General features: G+C 38.1%; 1 protein-coding gene across 1 annotated transcript; it reads left to right on the top strand.

Moving 5' to 3' along the window:
- Nucleotides 1–7: 7 nt before the first annotated feature.
- Nucleotides 8–13,922, top strand: LOC128682134 (xaa-Pro aminopeptidase ApepP-like). The gene is made up of 17 exons (XM_053766681.1): nt 8–76; nt 931–1,004; nt 1,552–1,679; nt 2,606–2,777; nt 3,039–3,145; nt 4,751–4,886; nt 5,465–5,560; nt 6,446–6,522; nt 7,109–7,246; nt 8,624–8,698; nt 9,212–9,417; nt 9,678–9,827; nt 10,385–10,517; nt 11,607–11,784; nt 12,172–12,263; nt 12,972–13,085; nt 13,710–13,922. The coding sequence occupies exons 1-17, from the start codon at nt 57–59 to the stop codon at nt 13,893–13,895; spliced, it is 2,082 nt and encodes a 693-aa protein (XP_053622656.1). The 5' UTR covers nt 8–56; the 3' UTR covers nt 13,896–13,922.
- Nucleotides 13,923–14,371: the final 449 nt, after the last annotated feature.

Raw genomic sequence — 14,371 nt, 5'->3', positions numbered from 1 at the left:
CAGCGGAGTTATTTAGAGTTCATTATTATTTTGGTCCTCGAGGAGTGCGATCGAACATGATCGTTTTTTGTGTCATGTAAGTACATATATTTTTTACAAGCGGCCCGTCCCTGCTTCACTCGCGTAAAACCATAATAAATTACACGCCTAAGCCTTCCTAAGGAATCACAGTATCTATTATCGTATTAAAACGACCCGCATCAAAATCCGTCGCGTAGTTTTAAACATCTAAGCATACATATGTACAGACAGACTGGAAGCAACTTTGTTTTATGCTATGTAGTGATAACGGCTTTATGCACTTTTTGTGATGGGTATAAAAATGTTAAACTCGCGTGAGGACACGTGACCTGGTCGAAAATTCGTAAGATGTAAAAAGTGCACAACGTTCCGGCGCTCCCGGAGTGCAACACGTTTTTTTTACAAGCTTCAAATCTTTCAAGTTTAATTCCATCTCCACTTGTCCTACAGAGTCGAAATTTTCCAGGCCGCTTAGTTTCTATGACAATGTGTTATTACGATAAGCATGACCTGATGCTGCTGCACCCAGGATTACCTCCCAACTAGGGAACTCCTCAACGGTGTATTGCAAGGAAATGTTTCTTTTTTTGTCGCGCGTTGAATCCAACAGTTCTCTCTTAACTACTTTCGTTTCGAGTGTATTATTGCTAACACTGGTGTCAGATTTTATTCAAGACGCCCAAAAACATCTAATGTTACGTTTTGGTATCTTATATGTATGATCTTATGTTTGGTATACAAAATCGTGTGGCACGAGTAGGATTCGAACATGGGACCTTTCATTTCATAGGCAGTCTTAACCGCTTAACCATCACCGCTTCAGAGATCTCTCTGACGACAATAATCGGATTGCTAAAATGACATTTTGTAATTAAACTTGTTAATTAAATAATTAGACTTTGTTTTCAGCATAGTCATTTCGGTGGCGTGTGGTCATATACCAGACCAGGATTGGGCTGAACCTAACGGTGGATCGGATTACCGTAAGTCCTAATATTATAAATGCGAAAGTTTGTGAGGATGTATGCGTGTATGTTTGTTACTCTTTCACGCAAAATCTACTGGACGGATTGTTGTGAAATTTGGTACACGGGTAGAATATAACCCGGAATAACACATAGGGTACTTTTTATCCCGAAACTCCCACGAGAGTGAAGCCCCGCGGGCCGCAAATATCGCAGGTCACCGTCGTAGAACACATCGCATAAATATTTGTCTATTTTTCGCACATTGCAACGACTGAAATGTTGTTATATCCTTCCATACTAATCTTATAAATGCGCAAGTCTGTCTGTCTGTCTTATTGAAGATTTGTATTTTGATGAAATTTGGTATGCACGTAGTTAAAGATCCTCCATCGAAAATAGGCGTAACTTTTTTTTCAAAAGTCAACCGAATGTGATGAAAGTTTGTATGAAAATCATGTTTGTTTCAAATTGAAAAAGCTAAGCTAGTGTTGTCATTTAATTATGTCACACAAATATTGTAATTTTCTTTTCAATGGTTTGCCCAAATAACGTCACTTTTCAGTATATAAACATCTCCCAGAGGACCGACTGGGCATAGACAATAGTTTGGAGCGACTCACTGCCCTCCGTCAAGTGCTAAATGACAACAATTTGGATGCTTACATCGTGCCTACTGCTGACGCACACAGCGTGAGTCTTCTAACGCGTATTCTCCAGTTGCATCCTCAGCTGTGACCCTCCGAAGACAGGCAAGCGTAAAGAATAAACATGTTCGAAGATTCGGCTGCGATTTTACGGCCTGCTTGACGTCGATGACGGTGGGACGTCGATTAGTAGATATAACTGATTGTGACATACAGTTTCGGTGGGGCACGGAATTGTAATGCTGTAGAATTAATAAATAAATGCATTATGACAATATGCCTGATAGTGCACCGATGATCAGCTCCGATGAGGAAATTTCTCGAAATTTTACCTACACGTGGCCTTATCTCTATGACTATATATTATTGCGATGCAAGACCAGATTATGCAACCAGGTTAGGGTATTAACGAGAGAACACCTCAAACGGTTACTGCACGAACTTAACTTTTTTCGTCACACGTTGAATCCAAGATTTGCATGTAGAATAGAATTTGATTGGAGATCTCTCCGTCGTCAGTTATCCCACTTCTGTGAGGTTACCGTGTCCAAGCGCTATCCAATTTGCGACCTACATTGATCTGCATCGCAAATTCGTATCATCGAGTTAATTTTTAGTATGAATGCGATTCATTTTAGGTTTCAAAATTGAACTGAGTTTCATTGGAATCGTTCCGTAAAAGTTGATTGTCTATTTCCCTAGTGAACGAAATTTTAGTTATTGTGGCAATCCTTTTTTGTTACGTGTTGAATGTAACAATAAAAACTTGTATAAAAAAGATATTTTTTTTACTTTTTGAAGTGAAAACATCTTTAGCGGCGTTGTGCACTTGTTGTGATGGGTGAAAAATGTTAAACTCGCGTCAGGACACGTGACCTGATCGAAAATTCGTAAGATGTAAAAAGTGCACAACGTTAATATTCAAGTTTTCACTTCTGCCGGCACTCCCGGAGTGAAAGACATTTTTTTCAGTCGCAATACATAGCGGCGTCGGACGCCCGACGGGAGTGGATATCCGGGTTGTCCGGATCGTCGGGCACGGCTGTAGTAACGGCGAACTACGCACGAGTGTGGACTGACGCTAGATACTTCACACAGTTTTATATGCAGGTGGACACCGAACACTGGGAGCTGGCTAGACAGGGTGAGTGACATTGAAACCTCGAAGCAAAAAATAAGGAGACGTCTTGTCGTTTGTAATAAAAGTTGTGTGACAATGCGCGGGGCTGAGGCAAACGAGTGGGGGTAAGCGGCTCCGTGTCCATTGTCCGTATTGAACGAAAATTTCGAATGTTTGTCGCACAACTTTTTTGGTAATAAGTTTTTTATCACGTGTTGATTGTAACAATAAAAGCATAAAACAAAAATGAGCGTAAATGTAAAAAATAAATCTTATTTTTTATAGGAATCGATCCCGCTATCAACACCTGGCTGGCTCAAAATCTGACGGCGAATAGTGCAGTGGGTGTGGACCCTACCACCTACACGCGCGCTGCTTGGAACACATTGAAGGTATAAATATAATACTAGCGACGACGACTTGACGACCGGCGCAGTGGTAAAGTGGTTGCCTCTGAACCGAGAGGTCCCGGGTTCGATCCCCGGTCGGGTCATGATGGAAAATGATCTTTTCCTCATTGGCCCGGGTCTTGGAAATTTATCTATATATGTATTTGTTATAAAATATAGTATCGTTGAGCTAGTATCCCATAACACAAGTCTCGAACTTACTTTGGGGCTGGCTCGATCTGTGTGATTTGTCCTATTATATATTTATAGCTATTTAGCTAGCACGGGAGCAGTTATTTTTCTAAGATGTAAGGTACCCTATGTCCTTCCCCATAAATATTTGTCTACATCATCATGATTCTACAAATATTTGGCTATAAACTGGAGATTCTTCTCGCAGAGAACGCAAGTAATTAATTATAAAAGTAACACAAAATGGTGTCAAAAAATTGAGTTAAAGCCTACACGTTTTACCGACAATGAGTATGCAAAAATAAATACCTAAATGAGAAGCATGCTATATAGCAAACTAGCTTGTGCCCGTGGCTTCCCCGCGTGATTTTCCCTTCAGTGAAATATTTAGACTAATCTGGTTTCCCCATACAAACTTTGAACCCTCTTTTCATCCCCTTAGAGGATGAATTTTGAAAAATCCTTTCATATTGCACCCCTAGACTACATAAGGAACCTATGTGCTAAATTTGAAGTTTCTAGACCCAGCGGTTTGGGCTGTGCGTTGATATGTCAGTCAGTCATTCAGTGTCTTCTTTTATACACATATATAGATAATAATCTCACTTTCACAGCCGGCATACAGCTAAATGTGGCGTTTTCCACAACACAACTCTTGGCTCCGACTATACCTTAAGGCATAAAGATTGTGTATGTCTTTGATATAACAAGATTCATATACCCATGTAAATAGGAGGCGTACCACGAAACATACAAACGCAGGACGTTACTAACGTCCACGTGCTGTCTCTTTCCCATATCGTGAACGCATCGTGTGAAAAAAAGAGAGAACGTGTGGACGCAATGACTTGCTACGTGCTTTTATGTTTCATGGTATAATATATTATAGCTCAAATTCAAAATTCTTTATTCAATTTAGGATGATATACATCACTTATAGACGTAGTAGTAAGCTTATTAATAAAACTGTATAATATAACAGGACAATTGTGTGCCCGCAACTGTGACAAGCTTTGTTCAACTGCGTACAATACCAAATTAATAAGAGAAAGTATTTTCGGCAAGGCACCACAGATGTATAACAAACTCCCTAAATATCTTCGTAATGAGTGATTTAAAACTATTTAAAACATCCCTGTACATTTTATTATTAAATACTTCCTAAATTGATGATATTGAAAATCTGATGATTTATTATCAAGCTGAATGACCTTAAAATTACATTTTGTTGATAAATATGATAGTTAAATTATTATTATTATTTTATTATTGTATTAAATATCATTGTGGAGGATATAGTGAACTCTTAAATGTGTTTGTTAACTCATAGGTTAAGAAAAGGTGGTAGGTACACAATGAAATAAATCTGAATTGAGTTGAATATGTATTGCAAAAAATGTGGTATGAATTGAACAGACGGCGCTGTCAGCCGCTAACATAGAGCTAGTGGCGACCCCAAACAACCTGGTGGACATTGCGAGAACTAATATTGGTGATTCCCCACCAGCGAGACCTAGCAATGACCTGATCGTTCTACCCATAGAGTTTTCTGGTAAGATTATAATATCTATCCTAAACGTGTCGTGTTTGATTCTTGAGTGGGACACTAAAAGCCCGGGGACTGTTTAAGATATTTACCTAAATTTATATAAAACTAGCTTTTGCCCGCGGCTTCGCCTTCGTGAGTTTCTCTGCGAACGTGGAACACAAACTTTCACCCCCCATTATAGTGATTCGGGGGTTGATTTTTGAAAAAAAAAAGTACCCTATGTTTGAACGGGGTTTGTTGTAAAAAAATTAATTGTGAAACGTAAAGTGAGATAACATACGTCGTCTGAATAGAATAGGGATTGTAGTGTAGGAGCGGGGTCAGTCGATTCTGATGTGTCTACACGTGCGGAGAGATTACTCCCTGGTGTTCCAACGCACTCAGTGCACCGCGAGCGCGGTGGAACACGCGTGAGTCTGTCCGTCATGCACAGTCACGTAACTTTGCCGCATATTGGAGTTGTTGTGTTTAATAGAACATTGAATTGATGTGTTTTATTATTAAAGTGTTTTTATATGTTTTAAATTTTCTTTTTAGTTTTGACCTTTAAAAAATATATTAAAATTTCGTTTTTTTGACAGGAAGACAAGCCAGCGATAAAGTGGCAGAATTGATTACTTTAATACAACAGCGAGGCGCCATCGCTTTGGTTTTAACTGCCTTGGATGAAATTGCCTGTAAGTTGTGTTTTTTAACTATCACGCTTATCTGTAACTTTGAACTACCCTTCACACTTAAGAAAACGAATTTCCTTTGAAGGGGTTGTGCCTACACAGATTTTTGCTGGCCTAGGATTCGCTGTCAGAAAAAGCAATTTTTTAATGATCGTCACCGTACACAAATAAAGTCACTCCGTATACTCAATCACCTCTGGTATCGTCTGGTTGGTGTTGAGCCAGACATCGAACAGCTCAGTGGCTTGTTTGGTCACCTTCGCGTTGCGCCACTCCACGCCCGCCCGCAGCAGGGCGCCACTGAGCCAACTGGGCACAATGACAGGAAATATATCAAATCTAGTCGCGTCCCGGGGTTTCGCTCCCGTGGGAATTTCGGGATGAAAAATACCCTATGTGTTATTCCTCATTGTTAACAATCGGTTCAGTAGCTTTTGCGTGAAAGAGTAACAAACATACATACATCTTACATCCTCATAAACTTTCACACTAATATTATTAGCAGGATTTTGACGCCATTGGATAAAATTATTTTATTTTTTTAACAAAGTACCTATAATTTTGTTTGTATTCCTATGATTGTGGGTGAATTTTATTTTGGTAAGCTGAATTTGCCAATCCGTAATGGGCCCGCGACTCCTTATCATATTCAAAATTCTTTATTAAATTTAGAATGATATACATCATTGATTGACGTCAAAAAATACGTAACTCTACCGCCGACATCCAAAGCGCAGGTGAAGAAGAAGCTGCGCAACAAACTTCACCGCAGACTTTTCTCCAAAGACTATTAACAAATATAGGTCTTATCAATCCGTAAGGAAGGCCAGTGCCCCAGCAGTGGGAAGTTTAAATGGCTGTTGATGATGAAGCTTATTTTTGTTCCAGATACGCTCAACATTCGAGGTTCAGATATACTATACAATCCTGTGTTTTTCTCCTACCTCATTATAAGGACTGATGTGGTAAGTTGTATTAGTTAAATATTCTAGTTTTCGTTAATTTTGTAGTCGGAAGGGCCTGGTGGTAGGTATTCCCTTATTCATAAAAAAAGATTAAGCAAGTATACTTTACGCGAAAGTCATCGGTTAAAATATGTTTTGTCACGTTCTGTCAATGTCAAAATATTGTAAAAATACATTGCGACAATACGACAAAAACTAGCTTTTTTAATTTCTTCTCACTTACAGGGGCGACAGGAAGCGATCCATTTTTTTTCCCGATTTTAATTTACGAAGATGTAATTTTTCGAATATATTTTTTGTATTAATAAATTAAATTAATATTTTTTGATAGAGATTAAAATATAATTTTTTATTTTAACCATAGGTATATATTATTTTTTTGTCATATTGTCCTTTGACAACATTAAATTTTTGCCAAGGTGCTCTGAATCCAAAACCATTTCTTGATTTTTGTGTATTTTAACATAAGAACACATTATTTGGGATTTTATGTTTACTTTATTTTTTTTTTATATCTCAAAATACCGCCAGTACATAATTCAAATTTAAAATTAAAATTAGATTTTGTAAAAGCTTTTGTTTTTAGGAAGCGCCTAACAATGTAATACTGTTCTGGAGAGATGGCGTGTTGCCTGACAACATAACTGCGCACTTGTCTTCGGAGGGGTTGCATCTTCAAACACAACCTTATGACCAGATATTCACATACCTGTCACAATTCTCCGTAAGATTATTTTTTATACATATTTGATTAGCGCGCTCGGACACTACCACAATGGTCGGTCATTGGTTGGGTGACCAAAATTATCTTGAGCTCCTCCGTGCTTGGGAGGCACGTTAAGTTGCTCCCGGTTGTATTTGCAGTCGTTAAAACCCGCCAATCCGCAATGAGCCCGCGCGGTGGGTCATGGCGCAAACTCCTTATCTATCCGTAAGGAAGGCCAGTGCACCAGCAGAGGGGACGTTTTAATGGCTGTTGATTGATGACATATTTGATACCAGAAGGCCTACCACAATTCTTAGCACGTTACTGATATCTCTTTTTCCCATATCGTGTAAGTATCGTTAAAGTTTATTTGTTAGACAAATTTCAAAACCCCCGACCTTCAATATTAATTTCGCTACAACTTTTGAACGGCTGAAGCGATTTTGATCAAACATTTCTAAAAACCACCGCGTAAAAATTAGCTATCAAATAAAAAAACCGCATCGGTTCACCCGTTGATGAGCTACGGTGCCACGTACACAGACAGACAGACAAACTTATACACTAACATCCCTTTTTTTACATCGGGGTTTGAAAAAAGGAGAACGTGTGGACGCAATGACGTGCTAAACGTTTTATGTTTAGTGGTAGCCCCTCAGCTGTTGTCGGAAAGTGTGACAGACAGACGGACTTTCGCATTTATAAAATTAGTAGTTATTGATGTGAAAGTCTTCTTTTCTTTCAGTTTTGCTCAAACAACTATTTGGTATTAGACCTTCAATTCCCGCTACTTTTCTGGGCTTTGTAGATATTAGCAGAATATGGATGGAGAAAATGGAAGTATGTATTTGGAAGTGTATTTAATGAATTATTTTATTAATGGTGACCTGCAGGCCTAGGAGCGCTGTTCAATTTTAAAACTTGAAATAAATCGCTTTAGTATTAAAAATTAACTTGATGGTACAAATTAGCGATGCAGATCAGTTTAGGTCCTGAACTTGATCGCATTAAGATATGACATAAGCCCGATGAACCAAAGATTGGGTGGCATCGGGAACTTGTCAAAGATTTACTGCGCGGATATAATTTTTGTCGAATACAACAAGAGCTCTTAAATAAAAGCTTGTGGCAAAAATTACGTTTAAAAAATCTTACGTGAATGTTGAAAATATAGACGTACCAATAAGGTTCAACGACCTTGCTTATTTTCGTGCTTCACCTTTTTCTCTTGTATTCAATTCTGACGTTGTTCGAGAAGTTTTCCATTTCTCCTTATTAGTAAATTACTCTAATTATTACTCTAATTGTGTGTCATTCCTACAGTTAACAAGATGTCTTATAAAACTTATGGCAAAAATTACGTTTAAAAAATCTTACGTATTGATTGATTTTCAGGCTAATTTGCCCGAGAGCAGCGTGCTGTGGCTGTCTGATGCCGGCAGCCACGCGATCTACCTCGCTGCTGAGTCTGTAAGTATTTGATTTGTTTATCATTACACTAGCTTTTGCCCACAACTTGGTATGTCAGTAAAAATCCGTTTCCCTTGGGAATTCCAGGACATTAGTGCTCCCCTACACTGTCCTAGGAACCTACACACCAAATTTCAGTTTTCTACGCCCAGTAGTTTCGGCTGTGCGTTGTCTGTCAGTCAGTCAGTCATTCAGTAACACAAGAGTTTTATTTATATATAGATAGTGTAAAACAGAGTCGCTTCCCGCTGTCTGTCCTATGTATGCTAATATCTTCAAAACTATGCAACCGATATCGATGCGGATTTTTTTTTATAGATAGTGTGATTTCTGAGGAAGATTTAGGTGTAAGCATAATTTATTATGTTTTACCAGAGCGAAGCCGGGACGGGCCCTATGTATGTTATAATTATAAATTATAGCGTCGTTGAGTTAGTATCCCATAACACAAGTCTCGAATTTACTTTGGGGCTAGCACAATCTGTGTGATTTGTCCATGCCTATATTTCGCAGGGAATCGCAACGATATTGTCGTCTCTCTCTCCAGTGGCCAACATCAAGTGCATAAAGAATGACGTCGAACTCCGTGGCTTCAGAACGGCTCACGTAAAGGACGGTATCGCCGTGGTGCGCGCTCTGAGATGGGTGGAGGAAGCGGTTGCAGCCGGGGAAACCGTCACTGAACTTGATTTGTCTAATAAACTTGCCGAATTTAGGAGGTACGTACTAACTTTTGTACCTGTGATCGCATATATTTCTTATTATCATAATAATAAACGAGTGAACGACTGAACGAGTGAACGAGTGAGCGAGTGAACAAGTGAACAAGTGAACGAGTGAACGAGTGAACAAGTGAACGAGTGAACAAGTGAACGAATGAACAAGTGAACGAGTGAACGAGTGAACGAGTGAACAAGTGAACAAGTGAACGAGTGAACAAGTGAACGAGTAGACGAATAAACGAATAAAAAAATTCCAGTCAAGAAGCGGACTCGTACGGCCCGTCATTCGCGACCATCGCAGGCGCAGGCGAGAATGGCGCTATCATACATTACAAGCCTCCTGATGAAGGGTCCAGGGTCATTGGGAAGGGAGACATGCTGCTGGTGGACTCCGGAGGACAATACAAGTATGTACAAACTTCATTACTACATATACATAATATTGGTTGACTGTAACAGATCCCTACATGGGATAAGTCCGCCGTCATGTATTGTGTTATGTACTAATTTTCGTGCAATAACGTTATTACAAACAAACAATAATTAATACATATTTTAATAAGTATTTTTTTCAAGTAAGTAATTCCTGTAGAGTTCTTTCTATAGAAAGAATGTCTGAACCCGATAAACTCAAAAACGACCAGACTGATTTTTGTACGGTTTTCACAAATATATAGTCTGATTTCTGAGCTACCTCAGCTTTAGGTGTATAAATTATTATCCGGAACGGGGTGCTACGTGTAACTATGTAATGATTTACAAAAAGTATAATCTATTTTCAAAGACGTCATTTAACATACTAGCTGCGCCCCGGAGCTTCGCTTCCGTCGAAATTTCAGGATCAAAAGTACTGTATGTGTTATTCCAGTTTATATTCTCCCCGTGTCACAAACATTCACATTTACAATATTTGTAGGATGTGGATCTTAATAGAATCCCATAAAGCTATTTTTTCTATTACCAGGGATGGAACAACAGACATAACCAGGACTCGACACATGAGCGCGTCGCCGACAGACGCGCAACGCCGCGCGTTCACACGAGTGCTGAAGGGACAAATTCTTATGGGAACTGCTGTCTTCCCGAGAGGAATCCTGGTAAAACCTTTGTAATTTATCAATTTGTAATGCCAGTAGTTTGTAGCTTGTGAGAGATTGCTGTTTAATATGAAAATTATAAAAAATTGACGTGAAAAAGTGCCTGTGAAGGTCTAATTTAAATTTAGGGTGTGTAGTGGTCTAGAATGAGACTTTTCCAAACCCCTCTTCTTAGTAATCTGTGGTTAGCGTAGCCGGTTCAGGTGATACATAACTGCACACTAGTGCCACCATCAAATTTTTACCAATTTATTTTGTTTATTAGCGAAAACTAAATAAATCCTCTTTCCAAATTATTCTACATGTTGTATATTATTTTTATTGCAAAGTATTATAATAGTATTCCATTACACGATGTAGTCACAGTCTACTATGAAGATTTTGGTGGCTATCGTTTTCGGTTTAGTAGACTGTGATGTTGGCGTTGATGTGTGCAGTTATGTATGACATTAACATAAGTAGTTTTTAAGATTGTATCACTGTTTGCTGAGACAAATTCTAATAAAATATATTCTCCCGTGGATGTGGTACGAGGCGAGTAAGGGATACATAGCCTTGGCAGCTGCAACGATAAAATCCCATCCAGCCTGGCGTAAACCTGGGTTTTGAGATATTGTGGCATCTATTGTAAAATTACAGCAGAATTTATAAAATTTTTGTTTTTGCGTTCCGACTACGCGTCGTCACAGCCCTGAATGAAACCAGGAACACGTGATGATGAGAGAAAGTCAAACGCGAAGTATATTTTAATGATAAACAATAAAGAGATATAATTATAATGAAATAAATAGTACAATAATACACATAATTAAATACAATAGGTATTTATTTTTAATATTATTAATTTAAAAATTAAATACGATGAATGAACGAACGAAATACACATTATTATCTTGTTTTTCATAAAATAGATAGCAAAACAAATATATAGCCCTTCTCCCATTGCAGCGCCCGACAGGGTCCTTAATTGTTCCTTATTTTGTAAATTATGACCTGTATTACTGTACATTAAGGATGCAATAAATAATTTGAATTGAAGAGATGTTCAAATACGGCGTGACAGTTCTAGCAGAAATTGTTTGTCCCCAGGGTAATAGACTAGAGACTTTAGCTCGCAAAGCGCTATGGGACGTGGGTCTGGACTACGCGCACGGCACGGGGCACGGGGTGGGGCACTTCCTCAACGTGCACGAGGGGCCCTCGGGGATCTTGTCCGGAGTTATAGCTACCGATCCGGGAATCGTTGAGAATATGATTTTCAGCAATGGTAAGAGCTTTTGTCAAATCCTAAGTGTTCGCCGCGAACTTAAACCTCGTGAACACAATTAATTTTCACAAAATTGTGAATATTTCAAAAACGACTTAACTTTAAAATTCTATTGACAGATCCTATATACCTTTTAATTTCATCACGTTACAAACATACATACAAAAATGTATTTTTGTCCCAAGTAGAATGCTAAAAATTTAATTTTAATAACAATAATTTTGTTTGAATGATTGTTATATACGATTTTAAGCAAATACGGAACATGACACACTGAAATGGAGAAGTCACATTGCGAGAAACGGGACACGTGTATAATTGGAACGAGAAAAAGTATGAACTTAATCGTCGATTAACGGAATAAATTTTTCGTGTTTCTGTTTGCAGAGCCTGGTTACTACGAGGTAGGGGAGTATGGTATCAGGCACGAAGACCTGGTGGAAGTCATCCTCCTGGACAGTTCTGTTGATCATATTATGGTAAGTAATCATTACATTCTATACTAATTATTATAAAGAGGTAAGCGTTTGTGAGTTTGTATGTTTGAGGCGGGTAATCCCCGAAACTAACGAACCGATTTCAAAAATTCTATCACCATTAGAAAAGTACAATATCCAAGATTGCTATAGGCTATATTTTATCTCAAAATTCCGAAGGGAGCGAAGCCCCGGGCAACATCTAGTATTGCATAAATGTGTCCTGTCGTCTGTCTGTATGAACACAATATAAATACTCAACAACTGGCGGACAGATTTTTGTACAGTTTTCACCATCGAGATTCCATCATACATCGAGATTCCCTCTTGAAATAACGGTATCCACTAGATTTAGAATTTAAATTTATACATTGTACGTAATTGAAATGAAAATATAGTGAAAAATAAATGAGTTTCAATGTTTGGAACTGAAAAATCCCAACTAATATTACAAATGCGAAAGTAAGTTTGTTATCTCTTCACGCTCTATCTACTCAACCAATCTTCTTGAAATATTACATACCTACAATAATTAATTATAATTTGATTTGAAGTGTGGAGAAGGACATAGGGGTATCTTAAATACGGTGGACATAGGGTGGAAAATAAACGCGGGCGAAGCCGCGGGCGACATCTAGTAAATAAATAAGTTTTAATGTTTGCATTTTATGTGTTTGTCGAATAAACTATTTGTTCCTAATATTTCCGCAGGCGGACAGTTTAGTAGGAGACTTTGGCGGTATAGGAGCGCTGGGTTTCTACACAATATCACTGGTGCCGCATCAAACTGCTTGTCTGGATGTCGACATCCTCACAGACTTGGAGGTAAGTTACGTTATAGCACAAAACTTGAACTAATTTTTAAGGTAACAGTGGCGACTTCGAGTCATGTCCCATAGCTCCGTTGCGCTGACGTGAATGAAATGACCTGCGTCGACGAATCAAGGTAAAACAACGTAGAAACTATATTATATGGTACCGATATCTGGGAGCTTACCATCGTCAATTTAAACATAACACAAGTCTCGAACTTTCTTTGGGTTTAGCTCAATCTGTGTGATTTGTCCTAATATATTTATTTATTTATCTCTTAACGCGATCCACTTTACGACCTAAACAGATATGCATCGCAAATTCGTACCATCGACTTAATTTTTTATATGAATGCGATTCATTTTAGGTTCTTAAATTGAACTGAGTTGCATTGGAATCGTTCTGTAAAATTTGATGGTAGGCCTTCAGTACGTCAAAGTACATCAGTGTTTGTGCAGTGATTTTGTATTGTTTATTACAATTAAGTTAATTAAAGTTATATATATATATATATATATATACCTACCCAAAACGCTTTTTATATCCTGGCAACATACAATTATGAAAAATAAACATTTATACCACTAGCTTTTGCCCGCGGCAACTAACATGTTCAACTATATTCATGTATTTCAGATTAAATACATAAACGACTATCACGCGAGAGTATTGAATACGTTAGGCCCGATCCTACAACAACGGGAACTACACGACGACTACGCGTGGTTGGAGCGTGAATGCGCGCCAATCGCTCGCAGCGCCGCCATCTTGATGACATCGTCGCCCATTTTGTTGCTAGCTGTCACGTGGCTCAGAATATAGATCTAAGGAAATATAAAATTGATTTTCTATGTGTTTTTTTAATAATTTATAGAGACATTCAACTAAATGTGATTTAGTTCCGTAATTCTTGGTTCCGTCTACCCCGTAAGGGTGAAGACGTGATACATTGCTATATAAACTAAAATCTTACTGCTAAGGTTCCTTTAATGTAACTTTCCGATGAGTCTATTTATTGGGGCATTACTACTTTTCAACATTCTGACCTCAAAAGAAAAAGGACTATTTGGCAAGACCAAATTGTCTAAGCTCAGCTCACTAGCGCCAATTATTATTAATAGCGAAAATTTAAAATATATTACAGATTATTCTAACACTACATAACTTCATTGTACAAAACATAGTCACAATTTACTTAGAAGTAATTTATTTTTATAGTAAATTGTGGCAACTGAGTCCAAAAGGAAACCAAAATACGCTTTAGCTAAAGAATAAAGTAATTTGGTGAAATATGATGG

The sequence above is a fragment of the Plodia interpunctella genome, chromosome 29 (assembly GCF_027563975.2).
Source record: "Plodia interpunctella isolate USDA-ARS_2022_Savannah chromosome 29, ilPloInte3.2, whole genome shotgun sequence".
Taxonomy (NCBI): Eukaryota; Metazoa; Arthropoda; class Insecta; order Lepidoptera; family Pyralidae; genus Plodia; species Plodia interpunctella.
Note: the sequence above shows the minus strand (reverse complement) of the source record. Positions and strands in the feature narration are given on the sequence as shown.